The sequence below is a fragment of the Erinaceus europaeus genome, chromosome 10 (genome assembly GCF_950295315.1).
Source record: "Erinaceus europaeus chromosome 10, mEriEur2.1, whole genome shotgun sequence".
Taxonomy (NCBI): domain Eukaryota; kingdom Metazoa; phylum Chordata; class Mammalia; order Eulipotyphla; family Erinaceidae; genus Erinaceus; species Erinaceus europaeus.
In genome coordinates this window covers 13317364-13338216 of record NC_080171.1, presented here as the reverse complement: position 1 = coordinate 13338216, position 20853 = coordinate 13317364, and the positions used below count along the sequence as shown (strand labels likewise).

Below are 20853 nucleotides of genomic sequence, written 5' to 3'. Positions count from 1 at the left end.
ACAAATCCTTGTTGCTGACTGAATGCTCTGGGTTTCTGAGACCTGAGTAGTACATTCTAACCTAAATATCTGGTCGCATGTTTTGCAGGAGAGGGGGCTCCAGATGGGGAAGTATACTGTCTGTGGACCACAGGGGGTTATGCTGGGGCTGGGCATCAGAGGCAGACGCTCAGGGAATCATGGCTGGCCAGGCCATCCTAGTGCAGGAGGGCACATGGTAATTCATTCCCAGTTGTTTCCTGATCAGGGAATCTAGGAGAGGCCCCTCGGGGCCCTGGTGGAACTGAGTCCCGGTGTAAGTCAGGTTCCCAGGCTGGGCTGCATGAAAGAAATCTCTTCTGCAACATGTCGAGCTACAGTCAGCCACAGGCCTGGCTCCCGGTGAGAGTGTGCACATTGAATCAATTGAAATTGAGTCATGGATATAATTAATTTAATGTGTTTAAACGATTTTCTGTATAGTAAACATGCTGAATGAGGGTGACCTAGAATAAAGTGTCTGCCTGAGAGGGGAAAATGGAGTCTACTGCGTGCAGTGTAACAAAGACCCTTTAGCAAATAGAAAATTTCCATTGTCCTTTCCTGTCCCTCTCCTTTCTGACTCCTTACTTATGGCTGAACTTGGCCTTCTGTGGTCTCCATGGATCACAAAGACACCTCTTATTTCTGTCAGAAGGTGTTCTTTTTTCTTTCTGATCAGATGACAGTTTTAATGAAACCTGTCTACAACCTCATACAAGTTCAGATTAATATGTGAAAAAGGGATAAGAAGGAAGGGGCGGGAGTGAAGTGAGGAATTGATTCATTATTGCAATCTCTTTCTCAGATAAAAGAAGGAAGGAAGATCATGCAGAGAGAAGTGAGCCCGTGCTAAATGTACAGCGGGAGGTAGGCTGCTGGGGGTGTGGGGGTGGGGGGGCAGGTTCTAAGCTACCCTTCCGGCTCTAGTCTTTCCTGGGAGTTGGCGAGCTCCCTCTTCAGACTTGAGAGACACAGCAGCTCCAACATGAGGGGGTTGAATCTGAGAGCCTTTCAGGCTGCTTTTAACCCTGGCATTTGCTGAATTGTGAATCACAGACCAGAGCAGGTAGGTATACATACACATGCCAGGGAATTCCCATTCGAAAGAATGCCTCTGGTGAGTTCTAGGTGTCTTAGCTGATTGTTCATCAAGAGTGGGGGGAATTAGGTATTGTTTGGCTTGGGTGAAAGAGGCACTCAGAAATAGTTGTCACAAATCACCTCCAACCAAGACACGCCAGGCGTCTAGGCAAAATGTCAAGTCTGAGGATTACGAGGGATGGTAAGATGCTTCCTACCAGTAGGTTCTGCGGCTCTCTATGCAGCCCTTTCAACCTGGGACTCTATGAATCCACTGTTTTATTGACTCCAGGATTATTGCTGGTGCTCAGTTCCAGCACTACAAGCCCTCTGCTCCTGGACAGAGAGAAATTGAGAGGGGAGGCAGAAATAGAGGAGAGAGAAAGACACCTACAGACCAGTATACCGCTTGTGAAGTGTTCCCCCTGCAGTTGGGGAGCGGAGCTTGAACCTGGGTCCTTGCACAAGGTGACACATGCACTCACCCGGGGGTACCACTGCCCAGCGCCCTCTGAATCCATGAATCCATTCTACCTGAAGCATCTCTGCTGCATTGTCACCCATGGGCCCTGGGAGAAAACCGTTCCTAAGCCTCTGAACTCATGTTCTGATACTCCTCCTCCTTTCAACTGAGAAGCCCTTCTTTACCCTGTATTTATACTGGCAGCCAGGGGAGATATTATAACAAGAGGTTTTGAGGATAAACAGATAATAGTTTGGACCAGGAAAATAGCCTATTTGGATAGTGTGTTGCTTTGCCATGTACATGGTCCAGGCTCGAGCCTGCCCCTGCCCCCCCGCCACTGCACTGAAGGGAGCAAAGATGCTGTGGTCTCTCTCTCTCCCTCTCTCCCCCCCCCCTCTCTGTGCATGTGTGTGTGTGTGTGTGTGTGTGTGTGTGTGTGTGTGTGTGTGTGTGTGTCTTCCCTTCTTCCTCTCTGTTGTTCTCTTACTATTTGGAAAAAAAAAAAGAGCATAAAGCCCATGGACTAGGGAAGCTATTGAATATTCTAAATGATTCCAGGATGAGTAACCTTTAGTTTTGCAGACAACCAGGGTCTTTACTTCTGAACTGTAGGAGCTGGTTCCTGGACCTTCAGGTTTAGAGTGGTAATTCAGAAAACAAAATCTCGCTAGCAAACCTCAGTGGTTCCTACTGTCCAGAGCTGTGGACCTCAGATGCTAGCATGTGTCAGAATCCCCTGCAGGGTTTGCTAAGCCACAGGTGGCCGGACCTAACTCCCTGAGATTCTGGTCCACTGGGCTTGGGTAGGGCTTGAGATGTCTTTGGAAACCTGATCCAGCAGGGTGGGGTGGGGTGGAGTTGGGGTGTAGATAGCATAATGGTTAATACCTCATTCCAGAAGTTCCAAAGCCCAGGCTCAATCCACTACACCATCATAAGCCAGAGCTGATCAGTGCTCTGGTTAAAAAGAGAAAGAAAGAAAGAAAGAAAGAAAGAAAGAAAGAAAGGGAGAGAAAGAAAGAAAGAGAAAAGGAACTTGACCCCCAAAGGCAAGGGAAAACAAAAGTAAAATAAATAAATGGGATTACAGTAAAGTAAAAAGTTTCTGACTGTGAGAGAAATCATGAGCCTACAATGACAATCCACTGGGAGGGAACAGACATTTATACATTGTGCAGCTAAACAGGTGTTAATGTCCAAGGTGTGCAGTTAATTCGGACAGCTCAAGAATTAAAAAAAAAAAAAAAAGGTAGAAGATCAAATAAGACACAGGACCAGGTGGTGCTGCACCTGTGTGAGTGCACTTGTTACAATGTGCAAGTATCCAGGTTCAAGCCCCTGGTCCCCACCTGCAGGAGGAAAGCTTCACAAGTGGTGAGGCAGGGCTGCAGGTGTCTCTCTGTCTCTCTCCCTCTCCATCTCCCCCTTCCTCTCAATTTCTGGCTGTCTCTATCAATAGATATAAAACATTAATAAATATAATACAACATAAAAAAGATTTAGAACCTTGTCTAAAGAGGAGACACAGCCACCAAGCACCTAAAGTACTTATCATCACTTATCACCAGGCAAATGCAAATCAAAAACCACAGTGAGATATTGCCTCACATCTGTGAGAGTAATTTCAGACTCGTTACAACAACTGTTGACAGGGGCTGGAGAAAAAGGAACCTTCACACATTGTTGATGTAACCATTTTGCAAAACAGTACAGAGGTTTCTAAACAAAAACTGAAGCAGAGAACTACTGTATGACCCAGTATCTACCCAAAGAATACAAAACCCTTAACTGAAAGGGATGGGGACACTCCTATCACAGCACTATTCACAGGTCAAGATACGGAAGCAACCTAGATGCCCACTGATGGGTGCTGGGGCAAAGAAGATCTGCCATGTATACACAACAGAGTATTTCTCAACTATGTAAAAAACAAAGATGAAATTTTGCTATTCATAGCAAAACAGAATGCGCTCGAGAGGACTACGCAGAATGAAATAAATCGTGAGAAAGAGCATCATTGGGCACTTTTTAAAAAATATTTATTTATTTCCTTTTCGTTGTCCTTGTTGTTTTTATTACTGTTGTAGTTATTGTTGTTGTTGATGTTGTTGTTGGACAGGACAGAGAGAAATGGAGAGAGGATGCCGGGCTAGCTTCGTGGGCGAGAGAGAGAGACGACCATGGATCATGGCTGAGTGGGACGCAGTTCAATCTTTATTGAGTGGGAATGCAGTGTGATCTAGCTATCTCTAATCACAATCTTGTCCTATATATCTCCTGAGTCGGAAGTGTCAGGTCAGAAGAGGAAGTAAGTAGGATAGGGGTGGGGAGAAGGAAAAAGCGAGCACCAGTGGGGATTAAACCAGTGAGGGCAAAACAATGATTATGTAAATAGACCACAGTGGCAAGCAATGCAACAGAAGGGGTCTTAGAAGCAGAATTTAGAAGCAGACCAACAAGAGGAGGGGAAGACAGAGGGGGGGAAAGAAAGACAGACACCTGCAGACCTGCTTCACTGCCTGTGAAGCGACTCCCCTGCAGGTGGGGAGCCGGGCGCTCGAACCGGGATCCTTGCCGGTCCTTGCGCTTTGCGCCACGTGCTTAATCCGCTGCGCCACCGCCCGACTCCCCATTGGGCACTTGGACCTGCACAGGCCCTGGCCCACCAGGTCAATGTGGCACGTCAGACCCCGCATGGAGGAATATAAATGAACATTCAGGAAGCCACGGGCCACTTGGAACACACCTAGCGTCTTCCCACCTGAATACCATTTATTCTATTCCTACCTTTAGGTTCCTATTCAACAATTTGTCCTGTTTTGTATCTTACCGCCTTTCAGCTATCAAGTTGCACATGCTACTAGGATTCTATCCTGACTTCTCTGGGCAGACGACCTCACCCATGTGTCCTAGAACCTCACCTCCCCCAGAGCCCTGCTCCACTATGGAAAGACAGAAACAGGCTGGGGGTGTGGATTAAACTGTCAATGCCCATGTCCAGCGGAGAAGAAATTACAGAAGCCAGACCTCCCACCTTCTGAACTCCATAAAGATTTTTGGTCCATACTCCCAGAGGGATAAAGAATAGGGAAGCTTCCAATGGAGGGGATGGGATACAGAACCCTGGTGGTGGGAAGTGTGTGGAACTGTACCCGTTATCTTACAATGCTGTTAATCATTATTATAACATTAATAAAAAATTTTTAAAAATTTAAAAATTTAAAAATTTTTAAAAATTCAGTCAACTCATCTGCCTCTCTCTCTATCACAGCTCAAGACAAAGCAAATCTGTAGAGGTCTCTTTAAATGAGAATAGGGTGGAACATTCAGTGCATTCACATTGTTTTTACGACAAATTGTCTGTATTTGCTAGGAACAGAGTCCGTGACAAATGCATCAGACCTACGACCGATGCCCATGACCAGGGTGATGCAACCCAGCAGGGGAGCCCCAGATTCAGACCCCAGCTCTACCTCTGAGTGACCGTCACTTCACAGAGCTCTGAGTTCCAGTCTTTTCACATCTTGTGAGTTTAAAGACAGTCCCTACTTCCCAGGGATGACATATCCAAGTAATGAGGCCATTATTCACAATCTGGGGTTGCAGAGATAGTGCACGGAGTGGGGGGGCTGCATTGCCATACATGCCACCTAGGTTTGAGCCCCAGTACCACATGGGAAGTGGCCTGGGCACCAGAGGAAGCTTCTATGCTATGATGTCTACCTCTGTGTGTGTGTGTGTGTGTCTATCTTAATGGAAAAAGTGGCACAGAGTAATGGAATAACACATGTATGAGGCCATAGTTTCACCAAAAAGAAAGAGAAGGAGAGAGAGAGAGAGAATTACCATCACTGACACTTACTGTTTACTCTGTGTCTAGTGCTGTGTATGGATTATTGAGCTTAATATACATACAATGCTTAACACAGACTCTAGTGCAGAACACACATTCACGAAACATTGCCATCACTGCTGTTTTCCCCACTCTACGTAAGACACGTACAAGCACCCCATTTCCTAGAAGGGGGATTTGAGACTCAGAGAGCAAGGAACTTTTTGCTCCACAACTATCAGTGAGATTTATTTCATAATGGCAAATCTTTAGGTTTTTGTTTTGTTTTGTTTTATTATTGGATAGCGACAGAGAGAAATTGAGAGGAGAGGGGAAGATAGAGAGGGAGAAAGAGATACCTGCAGCCCTGCTTCAGCACTTGTGAAGCTTTTCCCCTGCAGGTGGGCACCAGGGGCTCAAACCTGAGAACTTGTGCATTATAATGCGAGTGCTCGACCAGGTGTGCCACTGCCTGGTCCCTACGGCAAATCTTTAGAACTAACTACCTTGCAAGGGGGGAGGTGTCTTATTTCATGTGGGAATAAAAACACTGTCTTTGGAGAAGATTCTTTGAAAGTGAAGGGCCAGGATTTGAATCTTTCTTTGAGACCTGAGCTCTGGCTGGGCCGCTCCTCCACCCACCACCTGGTGAATGTGACCTGCTCTTCCTCATCCATGAGCTAGAGGTGATCATCTGCCCAGTGAGCCAGAGAGCGCCCCTGCCTCCTTTTTTTTTTTTTTTTTGCCTCCAGGGTTATTCCTGGGGCTCGGTGCCTTCACTATGAATCCACTGCTCCTGGAGGCTATTTTTTTCCCTTTTGTTGCTCTTGTTGTTGTTATTATTGCCATTGTTACTGTTGGATAGGACAGAGAGAAATGGAGAGAGGAAGGAAGACAGAGAAGGGGAGAGAAAGACAGACACCTGAAGACCTGCTTCACCACTTGTGAGGCGACTCCTCTGCAGGTGGGGAGCCAGGGCTTGAACCGGGATCCTTAAGGTCCTTGAGCTTTGCGCCATGTGCACTTAACCTACTGCACTACCGCCTGGCCCCCCACCCCCTGCCTCCCTTTCTACAGCCTCCCTGACCTATAGAAGTGCTTTCAGCGATGCCAACCAATGGACTGAGGGCCACAGGACATCTCACAGCCCCTGTCGCCTTGCACATATGTCTCCAAGTAAAAACAAGAACACGGGAGGGAGCATGAGACTGACCGTGACTCCAAAGAAGTTGGTCTCATTCATGGCGTTGAGGATGATCCTGCCCAGTGTGTGGTCCGTGTAGTTGAAGTCCTGGATCCTCTGGTGCCGGCTGCTGGCGTGCAGTGTCTCCATGGCCCTCTGCAGCGTCTTGGCGATGACCCAGATGCCATCATAGGCGTAGCCGTGGAACTTGCTGGGCCCCACGCCTGACCGCTTGCTGTTGTACTCTCGCTCATACTGCTGTGGAGTCTGGGAAACAAAGGGGCAGGACAACAGGTCAGAGCTGGGAGCAACCTCAGGTCCTTGGTCCTGACAGTCTCTGGCATCGGCTCTGAGCCAGGTCAAATGCGAGGCTGTTTGATTTTTTGTTGCTGAGGTTTGTGTGTCTGTACGACTCCACTGTTCCTGGCGGTCTCTGTTTAAACAAAGTGAGGGGGAAGAGACTCTCCAACGTGGCTGGTGGTGCATCAACCACAGATGAATGGCTAAGGAAGTTGAGGTACATATATACAGTGGAATACTATGCAGCTATGAAGAATAGCGGGACCATCTCCACTGCAACACTCTGGTCAGAATTCCAAGGAATCGTGATGAGTAAGACAAGACAAAAAGAAAAAGACTGAATGATCCCACTTAGAAGTGGAACTTAAGAGCAAAGAGCAGTAAGGGAAAACACAGCAGGAACCTGGACTCAGTGTGGTATACTGCACCAAAGCACTCTGGGGAAGGAGGGAGAGGGATGGAACGAAGGGACACTGGGGTCCTCCTGTGTCACCTAGATTCCCATCAAGGGGGAGATGAGAGGTTGTGTCTATCTGTTAAAGATTGAACTGTAAACCGTTAACCCTTAAGTAAAATCATAAAAAGTTTAAAATTAGTATAGTCATGGGTCCTTTGGAATATAACTAAAATAGGCCTACTAGCTACAAAATGGAGACTCCCCAAATCTTCATCTGCACTATTCCAGTCTTTAGGTTCATGATTAGTTAACAACTTGTTTGGCTTTGTATGTTAACTCTTCTTTCAGCCACCAGGTTCCAGATGCTACCATGACGCCAAATGGACTTCCCCTGGGCAGACGACCCCACCAATGTGTCCTGGAGCCCTGCTTCCCCAAAGTCCTTCCCCACTAGGGAAAGAGAGAGACATGGATCGACCTGTCAACACCCATGTTCAGCGGGGAAGCAATTACAGAAACCAGACCTTCTACCTTCCGCACCCCACAATGATCTTGGGCTCATGTTCCCAGAGGGATAAAGACTAGGAAAGCTATCAGGGGAGGGGATGGGATACGGAGTTCTGGCGGTGGGAACTGTGTGAAGTTGTACCCTTCTCATCCTATGGTTTTTGTCAGTGTTTCCTTTTTATAAATAAAAATTAAAAAAAAAGATCTAAGCAAAACACAAAAGAAAAGCATAGATTTGAGTTTATGCCACACAAAGTTTGTCTCTAATAAAGCTGTCATTTTGACTCTAGTTTTTTTTTTAAAAAAAAAGGCAGGAAGAGGAGGAGGAGGAGAGAGGGAAAGAGAAGAGAGAGAGAGGGAAAGATAGCATAGCAGAGCTCCACCACGCGTGAAGCGTCCCCTGCGCACGGTGCTCCTCTGTGGCAGCCAGAGACCTGAGTCGAAGCCCTCACACTCGGAGCAGTGTCCACTCTGCTCTCCAGGCCGCAGTGCCGGGCTCTCCGTGCTTGTCTCCTTTAATCCCCATGACTACTTCATAAGGTGTGCACCGAGTTTGTTCAGAGAGCTGGCGGTAGTGGTGGAAGGGGAGCAGAAAGAGTGAAAGAGACCTTAGCACCGACGCTTCCTTCAGTGCAGTGAGGGCCGGGCTCGAACCTGAGCCCTGCACATGACAAGGCAGTGCACTCTCCAGGTGAAGATTTTTTAAAGATTTTCACTAGTGATTTAATGTTGATTTACAAAAATGATGAGACAACTTGGGGTAAAATTGTGCACCATTCCCACCACCAGAGTTCTGAGTCCCCATCCCCTCCATTGGAAACTGCAGTCGTTCTCCCAAAATGGTAGCAGTTTTACAGATGAAGAAATGGACTCGGGGGCCTGGTGTTGGTGCACCTGGTGGAGCGCACATGTTACAGTGCACAAGGACCCGGGTTTGAGCCCCTGGTCCCCACGTGCAGAGGGAAAGCTTCACGAGTGGTGAAGCAGGGCTGCGGGTGTCTCTGTGTCTCTCTCCCTCTCAATCATCCTGTCTCCTCTCAATTTCTCGCTGCCTCTATCCAATAAAAATAAAGATAATAGGGAGTCGGGCTGTAGCGCAGCGGGTTAAGCGCAGGTGGCGCAAAGCACAAGGACCGGCATAAGGATCCCGGTTCGAACCCCGGCTCCCCACCTGCAGGGGAGTCGCTTGACAGGCGGTGAAGCAGGTCTGCAGGTGTCTGTCTTTCTCTCCCCCTCTCTGTCTTCCCCTCCTCTCTCCATTTCTCTCTGTCCTATCCAACAACGACAACAACAATAATAACTACCACAATAAAACAACAAGGGCAACAAAAGGGAATAAATAAATAAATAAATAAAATATTTAAAAAAATTAAAAAAAATTAAAAAAAAAAGATAATATAACAAATTTAAAAAAAAAAGAAAAATAAACAGACTCAAGGAAGATGAACTTGACTGACCTGGTAATGGCAGCTGTGTACCAAGGCCAGGAAAGAGGCTTAATGTACCCTAGCCAGCACCCCACCCAGCCCCAAATTTAAAGGACCTGAGTCCAAAGTATGTGGTTGTGGGCGGGCACAGACCACCCACCCACAGATTAACAGACAAGCAAACAAACAGATTGTTCAATATTTTCAATTTTGCCATCATCGTAAGTAGATCTCAATAATGATTGATCTGGAAAGCCAAGTTTGAACTCAAAATTCTGGGGTGGTCCTTGTAGCGTCAGAAGAGGACACAGCAGCGGGGGGAGCCAGCTTGCTGTGAGTCCCACCCACTATCCTGACGCCCAGAAAAGGTCAGTCTTCAGTCCGTCTGCTTTCTGTTATTATTATTATTTATTATTATATACATTGATTCATTTTTCTGCATAGAGAGAAACTGAGAAGGGGCAGGGAAACAGAAAGGAAGAGAGAGGGAGTCGGGCGGTGGCGCAGCGGGTTAAGCACAGGAGGCTCAAAGCACAGGGACCGGCCTAAGGATCCCGGTTCGAGCCCCCGCTCCCCACCTGCAGGGGAGTCACTTCACAAGCAATGAAGCAGGTCTGCAGGTGTCTGTCTTTCTCTCCCCCTCTCTGTCTTCCCCTCCTCTCTCCATTTCTCTCTGTCCTATCCAACAACAATGGCATCAATAACAACAATACAACAACAAGGGCAACAAAAGGAAATAAAAAAAAATTTTTTTTAATTTAAAAAAAGACAGGAAGAGAGAGAGCAAGAGAGACACCTGCAGTACTGTTTCACTGTTCTTGAAGTTTTCCCCTTGCAGGTAGGGGCCAGAAGCTTGGACCTGGGTCCTTGCACATGGTAACATGGAGGCTCTACCGCATGCACCCCCACAGGCTCCCCCGTCTCTCTTCTGGCCCTCCTAGAGGTGTGATCTGCCCTCAAGAAGGACAGTCCAGCAAGAGGTTCCCAGGGGATCCAAGATCAGATATAGAGCAGGGAGGCAGGTGTCCACCCCACCCACCCCCGTGGGCAAGGCCCTGTGACCTTCCAAGGCCTGTGGGGCCTGAAGGACGATCACTTGGAGCACGAAGCCTCAGGTAGGATCCCACCTGCCCAGGTGTGTGGACCACTCTGACCACCGCACTGCACCCCCCATTTCATCTTTCGTAATACAGCGGGGCCTGTGAGGAACTCAACATTTTTTTCAATGATTTTTTTTTTTTCTCCTGTTGAGCTGGATTTCATGAAAGTTTTTCACTGGGAATATTAACATTCTGACTGTGGCCACAAAGTGATGAAACTGCCTTTTCTGCTCCCCTCCCTGGGGTTCTCATATCCAAATGACTGCTTCCCACGGGGACCCCATTACCCGCAGCCCCTCCATGGGCCTTATCGTAAGTCACGTCTGCTCTTCTCTGCCAGGAATGCCATCAGAGAAACTCCCATTGGGGACAAATCACACACACAAACCCCAGATGTACTGTCAGCTTATACCAGGAAGGCTCTGAGACCCTGTCCATCACATGCTGGTCAGAGGCACAGAGAGATGCAAAGACTTGCCGAAATTGGGGCAGCTTGGAATGTTCCTACTTACGACCACAGAATGGTCTACAGAGATGCAGAGGTCACATAGGCTCCTAAGCTGAATATGGACCCCAGATCACATCAAAACAATGGAGTTTACAGTCAACAATATTTATACCCCTTTCCCATATTTGGGAGCTACTCTCTTCCCTGATCCAGCTTTCTGGTCCTTCTGCCAGCCATAATATCATCTCCCCAGACAATAATTAGGATCCACCTGCATACCAAATGTAAGGCTCAGGAAAAAAAAAAAGTAGTATAGCCACAGGCCGTTTGGAATATAACTAAAATATGCCTACCAGCTATCTACCAAATGGAGGACCCCTCAAATCTTCATCTGCACTAGTCCAGCCTTTAGGTCCATGACTAGTCAACAATTTGTTTGGCTTTGTATGTTAACTCTCTTTTCAACCACCAGGTTCCAGATGCTAGCATGATGCCAACCAGACTTCCCTGGACAGACAACCCCACCAATGTGTCCTGGAGCTCTGCTTCCCCATAGCCCTTCCCCACTAGGGAAAGAGAGAGACAGGCTGGGAGTATGGATCTACCTGTCAATGCCCATGTTCAGCAGGGAAGCAATTACAGAAGCCAGACCTTCCACCTTCTGCAGCCCATTAATGACCCTAGGTCCATACTCTCAGAGGGATAAAGAGTAGGGAAGTTTCTGGGAATCAGACAGTAACGCAATGGGTTAAGCGCAGGTGGCGCAGAGCAAAAGGACCAGCGGAAGGATCCCGGTTTGAGCCCCCGGCTCCCCACCTGCAGGGGAGTTGCTTCACAGGCGGTGAAGCAGGTCTGCAGGTGTCTGTTTTTCTCTCCCCCTCTCTGTCTTCCCCTCCTCTCTCCATTTCTCTCTGTCCTAACAATGACAACAACAATGACTATAACAATGAAAAACAGCAAGAAAAGGGAAAATAAATAAATAAATAAAAATTTTATAAATTATGTCAAAAAAAGAAAGTGGATTCCCAAGAACAGGAAAGCTTCCAATGGAGGGGATAGGACAGGGAACTCTGGTGGTGGGAATTGTGTGGAATTGCACCCCCTCTTATCCAATGGACTTGTCAATCATTATTAAATTGAAAAAAAAATGGAGTGCAGAGGGATTGGGTAGTGGCATACCCAGTAGAGTGCATAAGTTGCTTTGTGTGAGGACCTAGGTTTGAGTCCCTGAGCACTCTCTGTAAGGGGGAAGCTTCATGAGTGGTGGAGCAGTGTTTCAGGTATTTCTCTTTCTGTCTGTCTCTCTCCCACCCTCTATAAGTAGGGCCAGCAAAATAGGTCACTTGTACAGTGCTCACTGATGTCATGTGCATGAACCCAGGTGGAGTCAGGCCCCCACTGTACTTAAGGAAGTTTATTTTTTCTTCTTTTTATAATTTGTTTTTATTTTTTAACTTTATTTTATTTGACAGGATAGAGATTAATTTAGAGAGAAGAGGGAGATAGGGAGGGAGGGAGACACCTGCAGCCCTGCTTCACCGATTGTCAAGCTTTCCCCCTGCCAGTGGGGACCCGGGCTTGAAGCTAGATCCTTGAGCCCTATGATGTGAGCATTTCACCAGGTGCGCCACCATCCGGCCCCCCGAAGGAAGTTTCAGTGCTGGTTAGTCTTTCATACTCTCTGCCTCTCTATCTCTTATCTAAAAAAAGAGGAGAGGGAGGGGGAAAAAAAAAGAAAAATTGGTGGAAAAATATCCTCAAAACTGGGGTCGGGCGGTGGCTCACCTGTTTAAGTGCACACATTATAATACACAAGGACCCAGGTTCGAGTCCCTGGTCTCCATCTGCAGGGGGGAAGCTTCACGACTGGTGAAGCAGGGCTGTAGGTGTCTCTCTGTCTGTCTTCCTCCCTATCTCCCCCTCCTCTTTCAATTCCTCTCTGTCTCTATAAATAAATAAATAATAAATAAATGATAAATAAATAAATGATGAATAAATAATAAATGATAAATAAATAAATAATGATAAATAAATAATAAATAAATAATTTTTAAAATCCTCGAAACTGGGGGTCAGGCGGTAGCGCAGTGGGTTAAGTGCATGTGATGCAAAGCACAAGGACCGGTGTAAGGATCCTGGTTCGCAACCCCGGCTCCCCATCTACAGTGGAGTCGCTTCACAGGTGGTGAAGCAGGTCTGCAGGTGTCTATCTTTCTTTCCCTCTCTCTGTCTTCCTTTCCTCTCTCCATTTCTCTCTGTCCTATCCAACAGCTAACGACATCAACAACAACAATAATAACCACAGCGAGGCTACAACAACAAGGGCAACAAAAGGGGGAGAAAATGGCCTCCAGGAGCAGTGGATTCATGGTGCAGGCAGTGAGTCCCAGCAATAACCCTGAAGGCAAAAAAAAAAATCCTCAAAACTTTGGGGTCCTTCAACTGTCCTCAGTTAGTTCTGTTTGAATTTGAGGATTTCTGTATAAGCTCTGTCCTCCACCTGCAAGTTCCTGCAAGTTCCTGCAAGTTTTCTCCACCAGAAAGTTCCTGCATGTTCTCAGCATTCCACTGTCCACACTAGTCACTTCTCAGAGATGACCTCCTTGGACTGCCCTGTTCACCCCCGCCCACAGGCACTTCTTCCTGCCAGCTCTCTCTTTCTCCTTCCTTCTGCACTTCCCACACCCTGCAATTCTCCCATCTATGTGTCTACCTGCCTTCTGCTTCTTGGTGCACCGCTGCCTCCTCTCACAGACAGAATATCTGTGGTTCAGTGACGTTGTTTGCCTCGATTGCTGAGGAGTCACGAGAACCCAAAGCAATACCCATAGCCACTCTCTAAGCCCCATCCCCGCCACACACACACACACACACACACACACACATACACACACACTGAACAACGTAGAGGTTGGGACAGATGCTCCAGAAGACTCCTCCCAGCAGCAGAGACAGGAAGCTGGCGCAGTGGTCAGGGCACACAGGGTTTGGAAGCATGTAGACCAGCCCCCCTATATGTCCCTAGACCTCGGTTTTCTATGACCTGTGACCTGGGCTGGGGTTCCTACTTCCTCCAGATCAGTCTTTGGATTCTCCTCTCCCGGGTGGCCACGAGGGTTCAGGGAGGCGGAATGTATGAAGTGACCCTCCCAGAGTCCAGGCCATGGTAGTGTCCCACAACCCCCCACCCTGGCTATGGAGAGAGCACGGGCTTCCCTGCCTGGCCCTCTAGCACAGGCGCCCCGAGATTTGTGCTGGCAGCACCCGCAGCCCCAGTCAGGCACAACCCCATCACCTGCTATGTCACAACTTCTCACTAGCGGGCAGTTAGGCTGTTACTAATTCCTCGCCATTAAAAGGCTGCTAAAAAAAAAAAATCCTTGTATCTAGATTTCCTGAACACATACTGATAATTATTTTTCCAGGATAGATTCCCAGAAGTATAACTGCTGAGGCAAAAGGTATAAGGAAAAGCTTAAACTCTATTTATATATGATAGGCTAAATTATTCTTCCCAAATACAAAAATCAAAAACAAAACAACAACAACAACAAAAAACCACTGTGCATGGCAAGTACTCATTTTTCTGCATCCTTAACAGCAAGAAGCATTTTAATTTTTGAAATCATTGTTAGCTTGTTAGTTTAGGGGTAAGTGGGGAATGCACTCCTTTTTTTTTAAAATTTTCCCTTTTGTTGCCCTTGCTTATTACTGTTGTTGTAGTTATTATTGTTGTTGTTACTGATGTTGTCGTTGTTAGATAGGACAGAGAGAAATAGAGAGAGGAGGGGAAGACAGAGAAGGAGAAAGAAAGATAGACACCTGCAGACCTGCTTCACCGCCTATGAATCGACCTCTCTGTAGGTGGGGAGCCGAGATCCTTAAGTGGGTCCTTGTGCTTCGTGCCACATGTGCTTAACCTGCTGTGCTATCGCCCGACTCCCTCTCCTTTTGATTTTAATTAGCATTTCTCAAATTAGAGTAATCCCATTCAAATATTGATGGGTAGTTTTGATTTTTATACCAATAAAGTGATAGTCATATCTTTGAAGATTTTGTCTTAATGCATCCTTGTTATACTTTCTTCTTTTATCATGGCTTTTATATTTCCTTTGATTTTTAAATATCTGGTTGGGAATTCAACAATTGGTTATTTTAAAAGCATTACAATTATTTGAATGCTTATTTCTCTCTCTCTTTATTATTTTATTTATTTTGTCACTATGGTTATTGCTGAGGCTCAGGACCAGCACTATGAATCCGTTGCTCCTGGTGGCCATTTTTTTCCTTTTTATTTATTTTTTTATTGGATAGGACACAGAGAAATTGAGAGGGGAGGGAAGACAGAGAGAGACACCTGCAGACCTGCCTCACTGCCTGTGAAGCTCCACCCTCCACAGGTAGGAAGCCAGGGGCTCAAACCTAGACCCTTGTGTGGGTGGGTACTACCACCATACCCCCTATATTTCTTTCTCTCTCTCTCTCTCTCTCTCTCTCTCTTTTTTTAACTTTACTAGGTAGAAAAATCCAGAAATTGGGAGTGAATGGAGTGATAAAGAGGGAGAGACAGAGAGACACCTTAAGCACTGCTTCACTACTCACAAAACTTTCCCCTTGTAGGTGGGGACCAGGGGCTTGAACCCGGGTCCTTGTGCATTGTAACCAGGTATGCCAGCACCCGGCCCCTATTTTCTCTAACTGCTTCAAGCATGAGACGAATATGACACTTCCTTTCTCCTGGCCTTTGCTCCAGTGACCCTTCTCTGATGTACAAAGGTGTCTGAGGGCTGGTGGCATCTGGCACTGAGTGAGCATCATTTGTTCAGCAGGTGATAATCAGCTGGCATCTCCTTCCTTCCTCCTCCTCTCCATTCTTTCCACCTTTCCTTCCTTTATTTTGTCATCACTAGCGTTTCATTGTTATTTAATTTTGTGTGTGTGCATGTGCATGTGTGTGTGTGTGTGTGTGTGTGGTGTGTGTGGTGTGTAGAGGTGGAGAGGAAGAGGGAGAAAGAGGTAGGTAGAGAGGGAGAGGGAGAGGAAGAGAGGGAGAGGGAGAGGAAGAGAGGGAGAGGGAGAGGAAAAGGGAGAAAGGGAGAGTGAAAGGGGAGGGGAGACAGAGAGGGAGAAAGAGGACGATGGGAAGGGGGAGGGGCAGGGAGGGGGAGGGGAAGAGAGAGGAGGGGCAGAGGGAGAGGGAGAGAAGTCACAGCACCAAGGCTTCCCCCTGCCCTAGTGATACCGTATCTGAGGGCTTTAACTTGGGTCCTGTGTGGTAAAGCAAAAGCAGGCACTCTCTTTGCTCCCTTGTAAGCTATGTACACACACACACACACACACCCCCTCCGCCCCACTGACATGTTCAATCTTCTCTCTCAACTGAAGCACGCCACTGGGGCGTACTACAAAATGAACCCTCAGGAGTTCAGCCTTGAGGCTTGATCTCAGTGGGAGATGATTAGTGCACTTTCCTTCCTTCCTCCCTCCCTTCCTCCCTTCCTCCCTTTCCTTCCTTCCTCCCTTCCTCCCTCCCTCCCTTCCTTCCTCCCTTCCTTCCTTCCTCCCTTCCTCCCTCCCTCCCTTCCTTCCTCCCTTCCTTCCTTCCGCCCTTCCTTCCTTCCTTCCTTCCTCCCTCCCTTCCTTCCTTCTTCCCTTCCTCCCTCCCTTCCTCCCTTCCTCCCTTCCTTCCTTCCTTCCTTCCTCCCTTCCTTCCTTCCTCCCTTCCTTCCTTCCTTCCTCCCTCCCTCCCTTCCTTCCTTCCTTCCTTCCTTCCTCCCTCCCTCCCTCCCTCCCTCCCTTCCTTCCTTCCTTCCTCCCTCCCTCCCTCCCTCCCTCCCTCCCTCCCTTCCTTCCTTCCTCCCTTCCTTCCTTCCTTCCTCCCTCCCTCCCTCCCTTCCTTCCTCCCTCCCTCCCTTCCTTCCTTCCTCCCTCCCTCCCTCCCTTCCTCCCTCCCTCCCTTCCTTCCTCCCTCCCTCCCTTCCTTCCTCCCTTCCTTCCTTCCTTCCTCCCTTCCTTCCTTCCTCCCTCCCTCCCTTCCTCCCTTCCTTCCTTCCTTCCTCCCTTCCTTCCTTCCTTCCTCCCTTCCTCCCTCCCTTCCTCCCTTCCTCCCTCCCTCCCTCCCTCCCTCCCTTCCTTCCTTCCTTCCTTCCTCCCTCCCTCTCTCCCTTTCCTTCCTTCTTTCTCTCTCTGTGTCTCTGTCTCTGTCTCTCTCCTTCCCTCTCTTTCTTTTTCTTCTCACCAAAGCACTGCTCAGCTCTGGCTCATGGTGGTGCAGAGAATTGGACCTGGGACTTCTAGAGCCTCAGGCATGAGAGTCCCTTTGCATAACCATTATGCTCTCTATTCCCTTCCTAATGAGTGCATTTTCAAACTTTTGTGTGTGTGTGGGGGGGGACTGTAGGGAGACCAAGATCTTATTGCTTAGGGGCCAGGCCATGACACACTTAGTTAAGCACTCACATTACAGCGTGCAAGGACCCAGGTTCAAGTCCCTGGTTTCCACCCACCTGCAGAGGGAAACCTTTCTCTCTGTCTCTACCAAATAAATAAATAAATAAATAAATAAATTTATCTCTATTTTTTAAAAATATCATATTGCTTATTCAAATACATGCACACACCAACTGTAGTTCCCTACCTTTCAGATCCTATGAAGCTATTCTGCATCTAGGGGAAGAGAGGCAAGTAGAGAACTTAGGAGACGTAACTGATAACTTTCTGTCCCATTTCTATGAGTAGTGTCCTTGGAATGGGACACAGGTGCAGCTAGGCCCTGAAAGGTGGCCTTATTCTCACTGTCTTTGCAAGCACAGCGTCAAAGTTATTGCCCCTGCATTCCATCCCAAGCTATTCATCACTGATCCCCAATGAAGCCGGCACCAATCTCCCTTGGGCAAAACAATGACAGCACGGAGAAATACTCTCACAATTATCTGGCAAAAATGTCATGGGTGTGTATAAGGAGGCCTCCAAATATTTAGGGCAGCAGAGTTTCTGCCATTGTGAAGCTGACACCACGTTGATTAATTACTCATTCTCTGAGGTCACGTTTATCATGTTAAACGTTCCTGAAAAAATAACTTCATAGTGATCCTCCCAATTACAAGACCGCTTGGGCTCCAGCATTTATCTGAAAGGCAGTTGTTGGAACGGGGGACATATTTCCCCATAGAGACTCTGTTATAAATAGAGGTTAGGTTCCCAGGATACCCACACAAGGTTGCTCCCCAACATGGTGACTCAGCATTGGAAACCTGTCATTCCAGCACAACCAAACTGATTCCTGCTTCCTGGAAGAAGGAAGCCTCCAGGAACTGTGCTGCTAGGCACAAGTTGGGCAGGACTGGAGGCGACTGTGTTAAGTGAAGTAAGTATAGAGGGGAAAGGCCACCAGATGGCTTCACTCATAAGTGGAATACAGATAATTAAACTTGGGGGGGGGGAGAGACGCAACTGCCTCTTAGACACTGAAAATTACAGTGGGGGTCAGAGGCCATGAGGGACAGGGGGAGAGGTGGCTGGAAGGGTTCAGTTACTTCAATGGGATAGGAACTTTGGTGCTGGGTGGGGTGAACTGTATATACATACACACACAGGTGTCAAACTATAGTCCTAAAATCTTAAAATGTGGAGGCCAGGCAGTAGCACACAGGGTTAAAGGCACATAGTGAGAAGTACAGGAACCTGCGTGAGGATCCTGGTTTGAGCCCCCGGCTCCCCATCTGCAGGGGTGTTGCTTCATAATTGGTGAAGCAGGTCTGCAGGTTTCTCTCCCCATCTCTGTCTTCCCCTCCTCTCTTCATTTCTTTCTGTTCTGTCCAACAATATCATCAACAACAACAACAATGGAAAAAAGATGGTTGCCAGGAGCAACAGATTCATAATGTAGGCACTGAGCCCCAGTGATAACCCTGGAGGCAAAAAAAACAAAAAACAAAACTTAAAATGTTGTAAACTGATGTTAAAAACAAAAGGAGAAATGTTGTTGTCACCCAGGTTTTACTGCCCTGAGCTGGGGCTCCACAGGAACCCAGAGAGCAACTAGGAGCTGCAGGACTAGAGGAGCCTAGATCCTGCAGAGGAGAGAAAGGCTTCGAGATGAGGGTAGTTGTTGGGTAGTATGCCAGCTCCCCCAGCACTCTCAGGCTATCCCGGCAGGTAGTACTACATCTTTGTTGTTTTCCCTGGCACATTTGCCGGGTTATAAGAAGGAAGGCTCACTGCAGAAGCATAAGGAATTGGATCAGAGACTTCAGCAACCTTGGAGGAAAGAGAAGACAGTTAAACCCTTGTAGATAAGGCCACCAGGGAAGCAAGACTTACAGGCCAAGGTCTCTGGGTGTGCGGATGGGCGAGGGGGTAGAGGACAGAAATGGGAGCCTGGCATTCAAACTGCCATTTGCACTTGGAAAATGTTTACTGATAATTAAGCAGGTGGCTAAAAATAGGAGCAAAGAGTTGTGGCGGATGGGGCTAAGAAAGTACACAGACGTGTCTGGAGTTTTGTCATAGAGGGAAGACGACAATTAAAGTCACCATGATTTCAGCTGAGAACACAGAAGGACAAGTACCATGGATCAGTGCAAATTAAACTAAGCCAGGTTTTACAGAAATGAAAATCCAGCTTGGAATAATCTCAGTTCTTGATTAGATTAAGGCTATGTGTCCCTTTTCCAATTGCCTGCTTAAAGATCCATACATTTCCTCTGGATAAAGATCATACCATTTGTATGTAGTCTCTATAATTTTTCATATTCAAGTCAATTAGTCGAGTTTATCAGGTAGCCCAGGAAATACAAACATTTTTTTTTTAAGGAAAAAAAAGGAAGGAAAGAATAATAAGAGGGCTGAGAATTAGGTCCACTGGTGATGTGAATCTTGAAGCTAATAGACATTCTCTTTAAGATAGCAAGGTTTATATGTTCAAGAAAACAGATGAAGTGATAAAGGCTATTGCCAGAGAACTGGAATCCACAGGAAACAGAGACTGAGAGTGGAAAACATCTTCATGAACTTGAGCAAGCAAAGGCACTAAGCTGGGACACAACATATGCTAGTCAGAAAAGGACTGGGCAACAATAAACTGGACAGTATTAGTACTAAGAACTGAAGGGCCTGCAAATAGGTCCTCGGGGAGTGTGCATGTCATCATGCTCGAACCCCTGGGGTTGGAGTCCCAGCACCGCAGGGGAGCACTACAGGTGGCACCAGGGAAAGTCCACGGATAGTAGAGTGGTGTTGGGGTGTCTCTCGCCTATATATCTCTCTCAGTCTCTCTTGTTTAAACAAAAAGAAGAAGGGGGAGTCGGGTGGTAGCACAGCGGGTTAAGCACATATGACGCGAAGCTCAAAGACCTGCTTAAGGATCCCAGTTCAAGCCCCTGGCTCCCCACCTGCAGGGGAGTCGCTTCACAGGCGGTGAAGCAGGTCTGCAGGTGTCTGTCTTTCTCTCCCCCTCTCCGTCTTCCCCTCCTCTCTCCATTTCTCTCTATCCTATCCAACAACCACAACATAAATAACAATAACAACAAGAACAACAAGAGCAACACAAATGGGAAAAAAATGGCCGCCAGGAGCAGTGGGTTCATGGTGCAGGCACTCAGCCCCAGCAATAACCCTGGAGGCAAAAAAAAAAAAAAAAAGGAGGAGGAGGAGAAGGAAGAGGAGGAGGATGGGAGGAGGAGGAGCAGGAGGCTGGGCAGTGGCACACTCCATTAGTTGTATATAGTACTAAGTGCAAGAACCCATGCAAGGGTACAGGTTTGAACCCCTGGTTCCCCAATAGCAGGGGAGTCGCTTCACAAGCAATGAAGCAGGTCTGCAGGTGTTTATCTTTCTCTCTCTGTCTCCCCATCCCCTCTCAATTTCATTCTGTCCTAGCCAATAAAATGGAGAAAATGGCTGCCAAGAACAGTGGATTTGTAGGGTTGGCAGCCAGCCTCAGAAATATTTTTTGGGGGGGATATGGGGAGGAGGGAGAGGAGGAGGAGAAGAAGAATAGAAGGAGGAGGAGCAGGAGGCTGGGTGGTGGCACATCCATTTAAGTGTATATAGTACTAAGTGCAAGGACCCATGAAAGGATCCAGGTTCAAA

At 47.4% G+C, this 20853-nt stretch overlaps 1 protein-coding gene across 1 annotated transcript in view; it reads right to left on the bottom strand.

Moving 5' to 3' along the window:
* The window catches only part of GABBR2 (gamma-aminobutyric acid type B receptor subunit 2), a 521049-nt gene that overhangs the window by 194439 nt on the left and 305757 nt on the right, over nt 1-20853 (bottom strand). Inside the window, exon 7 of the mRNA XM_016189321.2 lies at nt 6613-6849. Coding sequence (XP_016044807.2) covers nt 6613-6849 — 237 coding nt within the window. The remainder of the gene's footprint in view (nt 1-6612; nt 6850-20853) is intronic.